Consider the following 18,009-nt stretch of genomic DNA (forward strand, 5'->3'; position numbering starts at 1 on the left):
AAAATCTACTGAGATAGTCACGTGGAGATGAGTCTTCAATAAAGATGACAGATTGCTTCTCCTGAGTCTTTCAGGTACAGATTCATTTCCTCCAGTATTCAGATTAGTACATTTTATAACATACTTCCCTAAGATCTTTTAAAATTCAGGTTATTAGTCACCTTTATAGCAACTGTTCCTAAAGACAGGAAAATAGAGAGGGTATATTATTTTTGTATGTTAAGAAAGAAGGACAACTAGAATATGAGTTTAGCAATGACGATATGAAAGCACAATATAAATCTTAGGTCTATATGATACAAAATTGTATTGAAATTAGTGAGAAGATCTGTGTTTACCCGAGTGCTAAATGTGCGGAGACTTAGCTGCACAAATGACGTGACTACTAATGGGAATTGCACAAGTAAATACCCAGTTTTTTTTTTTTTTTCTTGAGCCCAGAGCCATTTCCTGGCTTGTGCCAGCAGAAGCCAAGTTTTGGTCCCTCGCTGCCAGTGAATCTGCTTAAAATTAGGGATACAATGGTGATAATCACCCAAAAGCCTTGCTCTGTAAATGGGCCCAGAGCCAGCTGGAACAGCTCCAAAAGTTGGTGCTGATTTAGCATCTCTCCCCAGGAGCTTCCACTAGCCAGAACATTGCATTGTGTCTCCTCAGCTACACAGGCTACCACGAGAACATCAGACCCATTCTCTAATTTCTACACTGACTTCCTGTACAATATTGAGTCAAGTTCAAAGTCTTGATCCTTATTTTCAAGGCACTTCATGGTCTGGGCCCAGCATACTAAGAGATGGCCTGAAGCACTGGGATGAAGACCGTAGCCCACAGCTCCGTTCCTCTGGCACAATTTAACTGTCATAAGGGTAAAGCCCATCTGTGCAGGAGACGGGGAACTGGTCTGAGACTGTGGAAGGAACTCCTGCAGAAGCTAAGGACCATTAGAAACCTTCCAAGTGCCAGGCACACTCCTTAGACCTGCCTTCTCTAATGTAAGTGCATAACAGCATGTACATTTAAAAAAACAAAACCCCACCAAAACAGAGCTCTAAGCTGCGCACACAGTTCTCCTATTGGAGAGAGGATAAGAGAGAGAACCAACCAAACAGGACAGATTGCTTAATGGGTTACTAGACGGTGCTTGAATACTATGGTGATGAGGGTAGTATAAGAATAAAATAGTGTTCTCTGGAGTCCTAACTTGATTCTAAAGCTGCAGGCCCCCAGGAAAGGGTGCTGGCCATGCCTCCTTCCCCAAGGAGAATTACCCCTCCATCCTAAATGTGTTCTTATTTACATTAGCCTGTTATTTCTAGTCTATATTCCCTGTATCCTAAATAATTCTTCTTTCTTCTTGGTGTTTACACTCTTCAAATATCTGTGTCTCATGTCCTTAATCTTCTTTGAGCCAAGCTATACATATTTAGCTCTTCTAATATTTCCTCCCTCTCCCATTTTCCAGCCCCCTCACCCCCATTCTGGCAGGTTCACAGGCCCAGTGACCCTGCCGGGAGCAGGCTTCCCAGGACTAGGACCCTGGCAGGGCAGCAGGTGTTCAGGGTGCTGAGTGCTGCTTGGCTCCTACTTAGCTGAAGCTGCTGCTCTCACTAAGGATTAAAAAGGTTAAAGGGGACAAGTTGAGGGGGATGGGCAGAGTCTGAGCAAGGGGTGGAAACTGACTGTGGGCCGGGAGGCAAACTCCAAACAGCTGGAGGCAGGGGCAGGAGGGGGGCTGAGGAGTAAAACTGGGGGAGGGAGGTAAGAGCCGGTGTTCAGGCCAGCGCTGAGGCACTGCCAGATGGTGGCAGAGGGCAAAGCCCTGATACAGTTCGGGGCAGAGGAGGTAACCATTACTGTGATGGGATGATCCACCTGCCCTGTTTACAAAAATAGGGTGTGGGCAGAGGGGCTTCCATGTGGAGGAGGAAGTGTTCAGACAAGAAAAATGGAGATGTCCTGGGCTGCTTGTGATTTACAATTACGGGAAGCAACAGTAGAAACAAAGAAAGTAAACACTGCACAAGTAAAACGTGCCTTAAGTTTTTAGTGGACACTCAGAGTAGGTAAAACACACCCTGCTCCCTCCTTTAGCTGTGTTTTCCTGTAACTGTGACCTATCCTTACTTGTTGCAGCCCCAGCTTGATTCAACGGTTATTACAGAGAACAGAATAAGGAGCCTCCCTCTGATCCATTGTTATAATGCTCCATTCACTGGCCAGCAAGGTGCACTCACGCATCAGGGAACTGACACCTTCAGGGCAGACTGGCCCAGGATGCTGAACACCCTCTTGGCTTTTCTTTTAAAATGCCTCTAATTCTGGGCTAGGAACAATTTTCAGTTGGGCCATGACAGATAAAAAAATACAGGACATTTGCAATACAGGTGAAGTGCTCAGTAGGGAAATCCGCATTGGGCACAGATCTGGATTGAGGCTGATGGTAAGATATGCACTGGCGAAGAAGTATGTCCACTGTGACCTGTGCTTTTAGCATTCTAGGCAGTGACCCAGCCAGTCTGTTCCTGACACCCGTCTCTACGACACCGGGGCCATCACCTTGGTGATGCCATTATAACCCTGGCACTGGCATTTCTCTCACTGAAGCACAGCATAATCTGATTTCACAGTCACCACAGCCATATACTTTCTTCTGTCTCCACATTTAGGTGAGAGGGGCCTCGCCTGGCCAGAAATCAAATGTCATAGAGCTAGAAGGGACTGCAAGGGTCATTTAATCTAACTCCCTGTCAAGATGCAGGCTGCATCATGGCTCTTATCAGCTGTCACAACATGCTTCCCCAACTGAATGATACTTCCCAACTGGCCTTACACAAACAAGCCATGCTGCTAGAGTCCTTCACCTTTAAAGGGGCATAATCACAGTTTGCTTGGCAGGATTCAGGAGGAGAAATGATCAGGTATAAGCCAAACATAAATATTGTACCAAGAAGCAATAATCAATATTACAACTTTCCCACCCCCCAAAAAGGCTGTCTCCCTCATATAAAGGCCAGAGAAAGGGTGGCCTCTTCTTATAGAGAGTCAGATGCCATGTTGGTAATTCAGTTGCTAGATAATCCGCCTCTGAGGTAAATTCGTTCTTTGTTTACTCTTGAGTCCCTCTTATTCTCCTATGTGTCATCGAGAGAGGTGGCTGTTTGTTCCATCACTGTGGGGTGATGGAAAACCACCAGTATCACCCTTCTATAAACAGAAATACAATTTTATGTCTTTCTGAATGTTTCATGTCATTAAGTCATTGCAATATCCATATTTATGTTACAATTATTTTCAGTCCATGTTTTTTTTCAGTACCTATCAATGAGTTTATTTAAAGGTTATGTAGGAAGATACTATAGGGATGTTAAAAGATTGTGTGAAAATTAATGTAGCACCTAAAAGAATCGTGCAGTAGCTTTTATTGTCTATGTACTGTACTAATATGCAAAAATAAATGTGTCATCAGACGTCACCGGTGTGGTGCTCTGCTCTGTCCAATGTTGATAACAGTGTGCGTGTGTTCCCTCTGCGTGCTGCCCCGGCTCTGCGCAGATCACTGACACAGCAGACCCCGAGAGAACCCCCAATGACCACAGACTCCGATAAGGTACAAAGGCACGCAACCAGGTTTATTGTCAAACAAAGCACAGTAATAGTTTCCCACAGACTCTACCGGACATACTATGAATATGTGCCCCCTGACAATGGACGCAGCTCAGTCAGTGGCGGGACTCTCCACTGCCTCCTAGGTTGGACAAAGACATCCACTCAGGGATCCATTCTTATACACAGGTACAAACATGTTACACATCACTTCTGATGCATTGAGGTACAGCCCCTCTGAATGTTGGGGCGCTGCCTCTCTCCTGGTACATGTTGGTTTGAACCAACAAGTCTATCCATTATATTATCCTTTTGACTCTTTTAGGATGAGTCAGCCTATTCCTCCTCATCTCCTAGACAAATTGGAGGATTGGGCCAAAAGAAATCTGATGAGGTTCAACAAGGACAAGTGCAGAGCTCTGCACTTAGGAAGGAAGAATCCCATGCACCGCTACAGGCTGGGGACCGACTGGCTAAGCAGCAGTTCTGCAGAAAAGGACCTGGGGATTACAGTGGATGAGAAGCTGGATATGAGTCAGCAGTGTGCCCTTGTTCCTAGAAGGCCAACGGCTTATTGGGCTGTATTAGTAGGAGCATTGTCAGGAGATCAAGGGAATTGATTATTCCACTCTATTCGGCAGAGGTGAGGCCCTAGTCTCTGTTTGTCAGAGAGTGGAGATGGATGGCAGGAGAGAGTTCACTTGATCATTACCTGTTAGGTTCGCTCTCTCTGGGGCACCTGGCATTGGCCACTGTGGTAGACAGGATACTGGGCTAGATGGACCTTTGGTCTGACCCAGTACAGCCATTCTTATGTTCTTATGTTATGTTCACACCTGGAGTATTGCTTCCAGTTTTGGTCCCCCCACTACAGAATGGATGTGGACAAATTGGAGAGAGTCCTGCGGAGGGCAACAAAAATGATTATGGGGCTGGGGCACATGACTTACGAGGAAAGGCTGAGGGAACTGTAGTTATTTAGGCTGCAGAAGAGAAGAGTTAGGGGGGATTTGATAGTAGCTTTCAATAATTCAATAACCTGAAGGGGGGTTCCAAAGAGGATGGAGCTAGGCTGTTCTCAGTGGTGGCAGATGACAGAACAAGAAGCAATGGTCTCAAGTTGCAGTGGGGGAGGTCTAGGTTGGATATTAGGAAACACTATTTCACTGGAAAGGTAGGGAAGCACTGAAATGGGTTACCTAGGGAGGTGGTGGAATCTCCATCCTTGGAGGTTTTTAAGGCGTGGCTTGACAAAGCCTGGGCTTGGATGATTTAGTTGGTGTTGGTCCTGCTTTGAGTAGGGGATTGGACTAGATGACCTCCTGAGGTCTCTTCCACCCTAATATTCTATGATTCTATGATCTCTGTGGAATGTATTCGTACCGGAATGTTCTGGTGCCATCCTGGAAATGTTTATCCTATTAGTACTTGATACCCTTTAGATATGTGTATATGTCCAATTAGCAGCCTTCTTCTTGCCAACTTTTGTGAGCAGGGCCTGCCTCTGGCTCACAGCTTAACTTTGCTTTACTTTAGTTCAGGCCTCAGACCAGGCCTCTGATACCAAGGGTTTGTTTCAGGGCCTCATCTCACTACAAAAATCATTATCCTTCCTCTGTAATATCCTAACTCAGATCATCTAAAAACTAACGGTAGGGGGCTCAAATATGCTTGCTCGTCCAGGGCGCTAAAATGCCTACTTACAGATCTGTCATTTTCCTTGCTCTTCTCTCAATTCCCTCCAGTTTGTCAATGCTTTTCTGCTTCTACCCAGAACTGAATACAATATCGCGGTTGTGATCAAACTAGAGCTGTATAGAGAGGGACTGTTACGTCCCTGTTAGATGTGATATGATATGACTGTCTATATGAAGCTCAAAATGGTATTAGTTGAATTTCCTGCCGTCTCTAATATATTGTTCACCATCACAGTGGAGAGCAAGTGTAACTCCAGTGACTTCAGTGGAGCTGCCCCATTTTACAACACAGCTGAGTTTGGCTCTAGGTCCCTTTGGCATTACAGTTTTCATAAGTTTCTCCCTCCCACTGAATATCTGTCCGTGTTTTGGGATTATTTTTCTCCTAATGCGTTACTTTGTATTTTCCTGAAATTCAGTCTCCTGTTTAACCCAGCTCACAACAGGACATTCCTGTTGGTTGTGGCTTGTTCGAACCTGTAAGCAGATTCGCAGTCTGCATTGTGAACAACTGCAGTTGTGTAACACTCTTTACGCTGGCAGTTCATGAAGTGGCAGATTGAGTTTAAATTGGCACCATTGAATGGTTTGGGCTCTGGCTACATGTGAAATATTTTTCACCACCTTTTCAGAGATGCCATCACTGGAGGTTGGTTTTAGCAGGTTGATAGTCATATTGGTGGGCCCTGGAGTGTTGAAATTATTCCTCTTCAACATCCAGATCAGTCCTCTCTCTTCACTTTTACTTTTCTGGCCACATCTCTTTCCTAGTGTTGGATTTGCCACTTTTTTTGTATAATTTTCAGTGAGTGTTTGTTATTCTCTTAAAATGTGATTTTAATCATAGTATTTATTTTCATATAGTACCTGGAGTGCTTACATGAGCAGAGCTCCAAAAACAAATTTTTATTTATAATTGTGTTATTTTTAAAAGATGCAATAAAGACAAATACATGAATTAATCAGTTCTGAGATCACAGGACCTCGTGTTATGCTGAAACGTAGTTGCTTCTTTCAGTCTTTCTAAACAGCAACAAACAATATTGAATGTTGATTATTATGTATATTTCTTTTATGTCAAATTGTAAATACAGTAATCTGAGATGATTAAAAGTTTCACCACAGTAAGGGTCAGGTGCTCTCCCTATTTCATGTCTGTGCAGTTACAGGAGTAATACCAGCCTTTGTGCTTATTTGTAAACAATGATTTTCCATGGATTCCCGTTTCCTTGCAATTGGGTGTTAGCAGGCAGTTAGAAAACCAGTCATGTGTCTGTGAGCTAGGTGTTCAGTCTTTTCAAAATGAATCCCTAACCAAAAAATCAATGAGTGAGGTGGAAAAGTCAAAGTTCTCTGGCTTCAGTGAATTAGCTTTATGTGCAGTCTGAAGTTATGTCCATTGGCCAAACCTTTTGTGTGACCTGAATGGAAATAATACTACCTGACACATAAGGTGCATGATAGTCAATCTCCAAATGTTAAGGTTATATTTAGTGAGTGAATTTGGCATGAAGTATTATAGTAAACAAATATTGTCTTCCATTTAAACCTAAACTTGTACTCATGCACTTAGGAATTAGACATGCACAAAACTTACACACAACAGAGTAGGTTTCAAACTCAGCAAATGATAGCTAAAGATTAAAAGCCCAACCATCTCCATCACCACATGCTGATTTAAGGATCTTGTAAGGTCCAGCTTCACATTTCTAGGTCCTTGCTGTTCTTGGTATTACTTAAATCTCTAGAGTTTCTTATTTTCTGAAGACGTTAACGTTACCCGTGATGCCCTACAAATCCTTATTGTTTTGTGTAGCATGTTTATTACTTTTCATTTTTTTGTGTTTGATATAGTGTAAAAAATAACCAAAGTGTTTATTGGAAGGTTTGGAAATAATCTCTGATCAACAAGAAATGTATGAAACCCTTTCACATGAGAGAAAGGAAAAATCCTTTCACTGAGACTATATCTGATCTTTCTCCCTGGTGACAGTGGCATAGTCATAACGTATGGGACACTGTAGGCATATATAGATTCAGAGTCCTTTTAAAACAATGTTATAAACAGGACAATTAGGATCTCACCATACTCAAGGTGCAAATAAGCTTCTTAAGTGCAGACCAATGTAACAGAGGCGTTCTGTGTAATTTTCATCACATGTAACTGTTTTTATAAGTGTATATTGCTTGATAACTGATTCTCTGGGATTACACCCATGACTTAAATTGTTCTATAATTGTCAGTGCACAGCATTGTTAGCCTGCCCTTGTTTTTTTCACTGTTATGTCAAAAGGCATTCAAATGCTGATTAATATGAGTGGATTCATTAAAGACAATTGCAAACTCTGCTAAAATTTTGTTTTCTTGTGCTGAGATTAAGATCAGAAAGGAAAGAAGTCATAACCAAAACATAGATTGACCAGATCCAACCTTTAATTTGGTTTTGTATGAATGGATTAAACCCTTCTTTCCTTTCCAAAACAAACTTGACGGGATTAGATCATTGAGTTAAAATAGGTGGAATGGGTTGTTTAGAATACATTTTTTCCCTAATATTTCTATTAAGTAGAAGAATATACTAAGTTTTGGTTATAACATGTCTTCCCAGGTATATCTTGAAAGACTGTTAACTTACGCAGAGATAGATATTTGTCCAGCAAACTGGAAGCGAATTGTACTGGGTGCAATTCTACTGGCATCCAAAGTTTGGGACGACCAGGCAGTGTGGAATGTGGATTACTGCCAGATCCTGAAAGATATCACAGTTGAGGACATGTGAGTTCCATATGTTTTATCTCAGTCTGCGGATGCCGAGAATTTTGTATGCATATGTGTTTGATGTTTCTTATACTCCCTAACAGACTTTATTATGTAAAGTTAGTGCACTCCAGATTATATCTAGAGACATGGAATGTTAACAGATTCTGATGAATTTATTGGGACCGTAAATGCAACTATGCCTGTTGCTGATTGCTCTGTGGGATTGTAGCATTTTTTGAAATTGTGTGTACTGCAGTTTTTTTGCAATTTATTGTTATAGTAAAACAGAATTGTTACACACTGTTTTAAAAATATACGTTACTACTGGAGTGTTTGTTAGTGCAAGAGTGGCAAATAATGGGCCCCCTGGATGCTTAAAAACTATTGTTGAATAAAAACAGGACTAATAAGCCTGCAATTCTTTACCTGTGTCTTTTTAAATCATATTCACTGATTCTGCTTGTATTGATTCTGCTTGTGGACAATGGTCCACAATTTTTGGATTTGTTATACAGGATGATGTTTTCTGCATTACATCAAAGTCCATTGGTTGTGGGCCTGAGGCAACTAATCAGAAATACTGGCTTTGGTGGGTTTGTTCCTTGTCTTGCCAAGTTAGCTTGCAGGGTGTTAAAAACCACAAATATATTTGGAATGGGTTCCCCCGATCTCTTTCTGCATCATGACATAACTATGCGGTGACATTGCATCAGCGTGGCTGGATACATACTGCATCATACTGGGATGCTATAGTTTTTGTCTAGGAGGATAAATACCACTTAAAGGTACCACTAAATCTTTTTAAAGAGTATATTCCAGCAGTAAGAGAGGGGCCAGCCAAGAAAGCAGAATTGTAAGCACTATATTTCCCAGTAGATTGTTGGGTGTGAAATTTTGGCAGGTTAGGTTTTGTAGACCTTTGTGGAACACACACATATATATATTATGCTTTCCAGTATCCCTACGCCATGAGTTCAGTGATGTGCACCATGTTCAACCAGAGGTGCACTGGAGTATATGTGAGAATAGCACTGGAGCGGTAGAGACTGGAGTCATTATGCCAGCATAGTGCTAATCAGGTAGAATGCCTCCAAGAGGCCAATGCACTCAGAAAGCAACAGCTCTTAAAAGGCACAGTGTGTATTCCCCCAGTATTGGTCTTCAGGCACTAGCAGGTTTGTGTGAGAACCAGGCCATGTGTTCTGTACCACAGGCAGTGCTAACCAATCTTCTGGTATTTAGAGCAACTGCTTCAGCATGGCTGCTGCATCCTACACAGGTACGCTAGAGGAGATAATGTGCTCTTTGCACCCTCCCTGATGCTCACCAGTGCACCTGCACAGGGCAAACTACAGTTTGCTCTTGTATATGCAACTATCTGTGTGGGTGTTTGCGTAAAATGGTTTTCCATTAGGGAATGGATGTACAAGCTGTGGGCGCTGTTCATATCTTATATTTTTCCCTGAGGGGCCGGATTGAGGAAGATTAGCTTCTTTAGAGAAAGAGGGGGCGTTTACTGAGATCGTTTAAATAGGATTGCTTTAGCTGATGTGTTGGTTTAATTGTTTATATCTTATGAATTAATACATGCTCAGAGTAACATAATAAGAATTTTATAAATCTAAAATTGATAAATTAAACGTGTTGCTTGATTGTCAACAGAAGTTGAACCCAGGGCCACTAGGCACTTTTGAAAATCCCACTGGTGCATCTATTTTCATCTTTAGGCACCTAAACACCTTTAGAAGTCTGGCCCTAATCCATTAACTGTAGGGAGTAGCAAGAGGCTATACGCTGGGAATCAGACGTAGGGGGACACAGGGCCACTCAGCCAGCATGCCATGCATGCTTATTCGTGTGCCCCTCTACAGCCCGCGGGGGGAGAGCTCTATTCAGTGCTTTCAGCTGCCTTTCCTCAGGACATGCTGATGTAGAGCGCGTCTGTTTTCAAATAATTTTCAGTTTTAATTTTTATTTTTTTTACATTTCTGATCCCTAGCTATTAAATAATTAAAAAGAGAGAGAGAAGGAAAAACTGATCTATGATGACTAGAGGCAAAAAGCTAATACCTGAATTTTGCTTCCTTACATGTTCTTGATAATTATATAACTCATTAACTATGGCTATTTTTACTGTAATGTTTTGTGGTAATTATGTGCTTTTCTGGAATAATATTAATATGGTTAATATTCTCCAAAAAGCACAAAAAAGAGCCCTTTAGAAAGAAGACCTTTAAAAAGATAGCATTTTTTCTTCCATTGATCATTTTGGTGCAGCATTCATAATCTTACCAAAAATGTAAAACTCAATGGGAATTTTTTCTAATTAAAATTAACTATTAGTAAGCCAAACAAAATCCCAATTAGATATACTGCTTAAGACATTTTTATAGTAGCTTCTGTACATTTGAATTAACTTTGAGAATTATTATAACATGAGGCGTGAGTAGTTAATGGAAAGTATTGCTGTCTGGTCTATGCTCTAACTCATGTTGACGCATAACCATTAAAGAGCCTTTGGATAGTTGGCATGTCTAAGCTTTTTATTGGGGACTGGGGGCGAGAGAAGGGGAAAGGAGAACAAATGTTTATACAGATAGCACATCTTTTTTAAATCTCAGATTACAGCCTCAAAGCAGTGAAGGTCCAAGCATTATTGCTCAAGCAGCCCCAGTTTAGCTTCCAATTAGTTCACTGCTTGTCCTATAAAGGAAAAGATAAATGCTATGATTCAGCTGAGTGCTTTATATTAAGCATGTTGGGGTCCCTCTGGCTGGGAGGAGCTTTATAAAATGTGACCTATCGTTGCTGGAATATTAAGAAAGTTTAGTCTAAATCAGTATTAACTAGCCATTTTTAATGAGGGTTTATTGTCATGGGCCAAAAATAAATAAATAAAACCTGATTGTTCTGGTAAGTCATATGCACACCTAGATGGCATGGGGAAAACACATACCAACGTGGCACTGAGGTGGGAAATATGGCAGATGCCACTCTGGGTATTATTATTTTTTTTAATTCAACAGTTACTGTTACCATTAAAAATAATCAGTAAAAGGTCAATGTCACTTCTAGTCCAACAAAATCAGACATGATAAGATTTGAGAATACAAAGTATAGATGGGAAAGTCCTACCAGTGGTCTGATCCACTGCAGGATTGTTCCATGTTGTACATTTTTGCAGTGCTTTCTTGGCTGTTTTGATATTTTTTCATGCTGGATTTTGCTAAGCTACTCTTTCCCTGCATGGTCTTGTTCCCGCGCTCCTGACATTTGGGTTCTGAGAGTTGCAGGAAAGACCTCCTTTCACTCCTCCTGCAGCTTAGCCCCTGATGAGCATATCGCACTTTTTAAAAACCAGTTTTGAAGCGGCTGTGTTTTTCCTGCATAGACTGGAAAGGCTAAGAGTTTTGAGTGGCTGTAATTAAGACTGACTGTGTCCCATGATATTTCAGACCATTTACCTGAGACTGGTCCTACATAAGGTGATTGTCAGTTTTAGCATCATTTTGAGTTTGTCAAAGGTGCATTTGTAGAGGAAGAATTTGAAGATGCATTGGAAAGGGCACAATGTTCTGGTGTCACGAGAAAGAAAAGGTGGATGGAATGCATGATGGTGCTGTTAGTCATACTTCACCTATCTAAAAATGTTCCCCACATTCTTGATTATCCTTAGATCCTATCTGTCTTCTGAGGACTAGGCAAAGCTCCGCTCCTGCAGAGCTTATTGGCTGGGCACGACTGAGCTCCCCAGGGGACTTTGCCCTTAGGCCCTGGAACTTCTGTGTAACTCAGTCCGGCAGAGCAGCTTAGGTCTGTTCTTGCCAGCTTCTTGTAATCCTTAGGAATGGAGCTCCAAAGCCAGCAGTCTTAGAGAAGCCTGCTGGCTCCCTGTTAGATGATCCTGGGTGAGCTGGCTCAGCAGGCTTTGAACTCTTAGTTTGGGGGAACACCAAACACCTAAGCACAGAATTCAAAGCTTGCTAAACCATCTTCCATGATTATGTATATAGCTAATTCATCCAAAGGCTTTTCAAGTAATTGGGATTGTATTATGAATTTCTATGGTGCCTGATGTCTGGGAAGCCAAGGGCTTTAAATATTGAAATTAACACACAAACACAACACAGCTATTAGTCGCAATGTTAACCATTGTGATAGGGTATAGGGTGAAAGTGTCTTTCAGACAACCAGAATCTAGACCAGTGGTTTTCAAACTTTTTTCTGGCAACCCAGTTGAAGAAAATTTTTGATGCCCATGACCCAACGGAGCTGGGGATGGAGGGGCTCAGGGTGGGGAGGGGGCTCTGGGCTGCGGCAGGGGGTTGGGGTGCAGGAGAGGGTCAGGGCTCTGGGCTGGGGGTGCAGGCTCTGGGCTGGGGCTGGGGATGAGGGGTTTGGGGTACAGGAGGGGGCTCTGGGTTTGGGGGGGCTCAGGGCTGGGGCAGCAGATTGGAGTGTGGGAGGGCGTGTCAGGGCTCTAGGATGGGGGTGTGGGCTCTGGGGTGGGGCCAGGGATGAGAGGTGCAGGAAGAGGCTCTGGGGTGGGGGGGGCTCAGTGCTGGTGCAGGGGATAGGGCACGGGGTTTGTGGCACGGGCTTACCCCCCTGCCTAGGAGCTGGACCTGCTGCTGGCACTTCCGGGCGGAGCGCGGTGTCTGAACAGGTAGGGACTAGCCTGCGTTAGCCGGGCAGCACTGCTGATGGGACTTTTAACGGCCTGGTCAGTGGTGCTGACCAGAGCCGCCTTGACCCAGTGCCTTACATTCCTGCAGTTTGAAAACCACTGATCTAGACCATTTGATCAATACCAACACTTTGGATTGCACCTAGAGGCAAACAGGGAGCTGATGTAGAGAATTGAATTGTAGGTGTTTATAAATGCACAAGCTCACACCACGCAGAAATATAGCTGTGTTCTGAGCTAGTTTGAGCTTCTGTGTGAACTAGTTTCAGAGTAGCAGCCGTGTTAGTCTGTATCCGCAAAAAGAAGAACAGGAGTACTTGTGGCACCTTAGAGACTAACAAATTTATTAGAGCATAAGCTTTCGTGGACTACAGCCCACTTCTTCGGATGCATATAGATGTGTGAACTAGATGGGTAGCCATAAGTACAGCACATTACAATAATCTATAGTGGACAGTTGGTTAATTAAATTACATTAGCTCAAATGAGGAATATGTGTATGTTTTGATTGGTGTCTGTAGTTTTGCTAGTCAGTTGTAGATGATCTACTGATGTTACCTGGAAATCTGGGAGCGAAGATGTAGCCAAAAGAAGTCTGAGGATGTGTGCTGTTTTGTCAAAGTTGGTATATTCCTCAGTAGATTGACAGACTCTCTCTCTCTCTCTCAACAGGCTTCATGTTCTATATTATTCCTCCAGGCTTAGTTTGGAGAAAGTCAAATCTTGTATTTTTCTGGTAATCTCTTCAAAAGTTAAATTTTACGCCAGTGTGGATTTTCTGTAACACTTGTACTACTTTAGTGCTACTAGAGAGCTGTTAGAGCACAGTCAGAAAGTTAGTCCCTCATTAAGCTTTTAAATATCAGTATTGATATGTATCACTGTTTAAAAGCTGGATGTGGGAATTTAATAGGGAGTGGGAATATATTTTGAAAACAAGGTGATGGCCTCTGTATAAAGTGAGAAGAGCAAAAAAGTTAGTTGTCATTCACTGCTCCACTTGGCATTTTCCTCTCTCAACCTCAACTATTTCCTTTCATCACCTGCTGTCCACTTTTTATCACACTGATCCTGTGCAATCAATATGTAGCCTAAATGTATCACAGCAGTAAACACACACACGCAGATTTTAATGCTGCAATTTCCATATAAACTGTATTGCCCGCTTTAGAGTAATCATGTACAACATTGATCCCTCATTCATTTTTCTTAAACATTACAAAATATATTTTGTAGTTGCTATTTTCAATATGACAACCTACCTTGTTTACTTTGCACACCTGCATCTCAAATAATATAGAGAATAGTGTAATATCATTTATGAAAACCATCAACCCTTTAACTTCAATGGTTTACTGCAGTGGTTTTCAACCTTTTTTTTTTTTTTTTTTTTTATTTCTCATTTGTGGAACCCTAAAAATTTTCGAATGAAGGTGCGGACCCCTATGGAAATCTTAGACGTAATCTGCGGACCCCCAGGAGTCCACAGACCCCATGTTGTGCACCACTGCTCTATGGTAACAACAGTCTTACACGGACCCCTTAGACATAATCCGCGGACGGCCAGGTTCCATGGACCACAGGTTGAAAACCACTGATTTACTGGCTTATTTCCATTCGTTTTTGGTGTGTGATACAGTCAGACAACGATAACTCAGACTTTACAAAGTATTTTGTGTGGGAATATCAATAATAGTGTCTATTACTGACAGTTATGTTGGTAAACAAATCTGTCTTGTTTTATTGTTGCCCAGTATGAATTTTGCTTACATGTATAGGGGGAAAGTAACCTCATTTGCTCTGATTGGAAGCATCCATAAAAGAGACTGGGAATGGTGGGGAACTAATTTTTTCCTGAATAATTAAAGAATGATAGTGGAAGCTGAAACGAGGTAAATAATTTTTCAGAAAAACCATGGTTTAGACTTGTCCCAGCACGTGTAAGAGAAGTCTGTGACAAACTGAAACTAGTTTTATTCTCTCCCAGGAGTAAGACATGTACTTGGTTCAATTTGTTGTAGTTTGATGTAAAGTATACTCAGGTGGTGGCGGGAGTCTAAAATGTATTTTTACATTTATTTTCTCGTTAACAGGAATGAGCTGGAGCGCCAGTTTCTTGAGTTGTTGCAGTTCAACATTAATGTTCCCTCCAGTGTTTATGCCAAGTATTATTTTGATTTGCGTTCCCTGGCAGAAGCGAATAACCTGAGCTTTCCTTTGGAGCCCCTCAGCAGGGAAAGGGCATATAAACTTGAGGTAAGATGGTTTCCCTTCATGTTGCGGAGTTGAGAGCTGATGAGACATCTTGGAGTGTTTTTTGTTCAGACTATCGTTGGTGGAAAATCAGAATCTCATGAACCCAAAGTGGTATTACTGACCACAAGTGCTGTTCTGCAAGTGCCATTTTTTGTGGCTCTGTGCACATTTTTTGGGCTAAATGTGCTTCACCTTTTGGTTTGGTTTGTATTTTTTTTTTCAACTCTTGTAGACTGGTTTCAATGCAGTGAAATGTTAGTGGTTATGTTAACTGACCATCAGAAAACAACTTCAAGTTTTACAGTATGTTTTACACTGACCTTTGGTCAAAGATCAGCTGTTAGACAACCAGTTTTTACTGATCCTTTTGGTTGCATACAACCTGTTTTCATTCTACATATTTGTAATGATCTGGATACTGACAAGTGCTTATGGAAATTCCCATTCTATGTACATCTGCCTCATTCTCGTTACTCCATTGATTTCAATTGGCTTACTCCTTAATCTCATTAGTGTGAGAGGAGAATCAAGCTCATTTTGCTATTAAATTGTCAGACCTTAAGATACATTCTTACAGGACCTGATTTATAAGAATACTTGAATGTGTCCTGGGGCCTGATCCTGTGAAGTGCGGAGCATCCTAAATTCTCATTGATGTGCATGGTGTTTAGGGACATCAGACCAGCTCAATATTTTGCAGGAATATTTCTTGACCCTTTGATTTTAAGGTTTTAAAATGTCATTAACGTCATTACATGAAAATGTACACATGTTGCTGCTAATTTGAAATCTGCCATTGATTGCTGACCAGTCTTAATTTCCCTTAAGAATACTATGCTTTGCACCTGAAGCTCTTTATCTGAGGATCTCAAAGCTTTCCTTGCCTTCAGACTCTCCGTGCTCCTGAGAAATATTCAGGCATTACTATCCCTATTTTCCAGAAGGGAAAACTGAGCCACAAACTATTAATTGATTTATCCAGGTCACACAAGGAATTAATAGACGCACTGGGAATTGGGGTGGTTGAAAAGTAATGGGGAGAGAATTCGTGAATATTTTAGCAAAATTTCATTTCTGTTTTCATTGAAAAATTTGTCAAAATGTCTGAGCCAGCTCTAGTTGACAATATAACTGTTCCCTAGATAACAGGCCACACTAATTTGTACAAAATTATTTACACTAGTGATTCAAAAGTATGAAAATACTGTCAAGATACTAATCATATGTGTAGAAAGATAGCTGTGTTAAATTTTTAGGTATCTACTTCTGATAATGAGCTCTATAATGTTTTGAACTAATGTCAATTAGTTTTTTGCATAGAAAAATGTAGGGGAGAATTTAGTGGAAGAGGTTGCCCATGTCTGTATCACACACAAGGTAAAAGATCTGGATAAAGCCTTTTTCATTTTGACTATAAGCTTATGACTGTTCTCACAGACTCCAGAAAAGAAAATACTTAATAAACTCTATAAAAAGAGAGGGAGTTGAAGCATTATAAACACATCCGCATAACAGAGGCAGCTCATAGTCTCTTAGCATTTATGGATGATTTCTTATTCTCTCTTTATCTAAAAGCCGATCAAGAATTAATTTGTACTTACTGAGGAAAATGCATGCTTAAAAGATAAATAGAATAAGATCAAAAAGATAGCAAACTTAATAATACATGTATTTGGGCTGATTTGCAGTGGAGGTGCAAAGCAGCTCTAAGGCAGTATAGCTGGTCACAGGAAGACCAACGCAGAGAAGAGGGACCCTACAGTGATGTAGACCTGGTGTAATGGCTCTTAGACTATGCCCACATCCTGTGACTGGGAAAAGGGGGACGTGACTGATGCTTCCCCGCTGCTTGACAGTCCCTGGCTGCCATAATAGTCCCTTGGAGACATTGGTAAACAATGTAATTTACATCAGTCTTTATTCTGCTCTAACTTATTCGCAGGGATGAGCCCAACATATAGCCAGCCAAGAATCAGTAAAGGTGTCTTAAAGTCATTGCTGCACCACTGACCTAAGTGTGTTGTTTACGTCTCAGCCATGGCCAAGATTGTGAGCATTGTGTTAAATCAGTGAGCCAATCTGCAGGTTGTGTAACCTGAAATCAATGGAGCAACAGCTGAGGAGCTTGCCTAATATGTTGTGAGAGAAGGAATAAAGTCTGTGATTATAGACAGCACGTTAATAGTTAATATGTACCCCTCCCCCCCCCGATAGAATGATTGACCATGAAAATAGAAACATGCTTATTCAATTCTAAGATTTAAATAAAGCAACTTGTTCCTTAGTGACAGATTTTGTTTTTCTCAATCTTTTAAAGAAAAGTGGTACTGCCAATGTCAATAACTATAATACAATGCAAAGGTAGGCGGCACCAGAGTAACTTATACTATAATAATGTCTAGTGTGTGTTTGTGAAGCAAGAATATCAGATCTGCTAGGGTAAAACCTGTGCTCTTCTTACAAATACTTCATGTGCCATGAAGAAAAAAAAAAAAACAGAGAAAGGAATTTGTAAAGTGAAATCCATCATCAAATGCAAAGGCTGGATAGGATCCATCAACAATAACCTGTCTTTGAGAAAATCCATGAGGTTAAAAACATGTCTGAATCATTAATACTTGATGGAATTTCTGGAGTAGAATATCTCGCCATATTTTATATATCCACAATTTGACACTGAGTAGAGGCTTTGTGTTTCAATGATAAAATTAAAATAGATTTTTCTTGCCAAGGTACGGGATATTGGTAGGCCACAGTCAGATTGAAGGTAACAGTCAAACCAATCTATTCAGTGGTCTTCTGGCCGAGAATCTATACTGTTTCCTATTGTATGCAGTCATAGGAGGTAGAAGTGGGACCTTTAACATTTGGTTAAATCATCCAGACAGTGTATCTGCCAATGCAGGATTGTTCCTTACAGCGCATCTTCTAATATGTTTTGCAGTCTAATTTTAACTATGCCAAATGTTGAGGCTTTTACCACTTCTCTTGAGAGATTCTTTCAC

The 18,009-nt window shown here is 41.2% G+C and overlaps 1 protein-coding gene across 4 annotated transcripts in view; it reads left to right on the top strand.

Moving 5' to 3' along the window:
- Nucleotides 1-18,009, top strand: part of CCNY (cyclin Y) — a 214,190-nt gene that overhangs the window by 185,489 nt on the left and 10,692 nt on the right. For all 4 annotated transcript variants that reach the window (XM_054020975.1, XM_054020974.1, XM_054020973.1 and 1 more), the window contains 2 exons: nucleotides 7,910-8,076; nucleotides 14,842-15,004. In XM_054020975.1, coding sequence (XP_053876950.1) covers nucleotides 7,910-8,076; nucleotides 14,842-15,004 — 330 coding nt within the window. The remainder of the gene's footprint in view (nucleotides 1-7,909; nucleotides 8,077-14,841; nucleotides 15,005-18,009) is intronic.

This window comes from Malaclemys terrapin, chromosome 2 (genome assembly GCF_027887155.1).
Source record: "Malaclemys terrapin pileata isolate rMalTer1 chromosome 2, rMalTer1.hap1, whole genome shotgun sequence".
NCBI lineage: Eukaryota > Metazoa > Chordata > Testudines > Emydidae > Malaclemys > Malaclemys terrapin.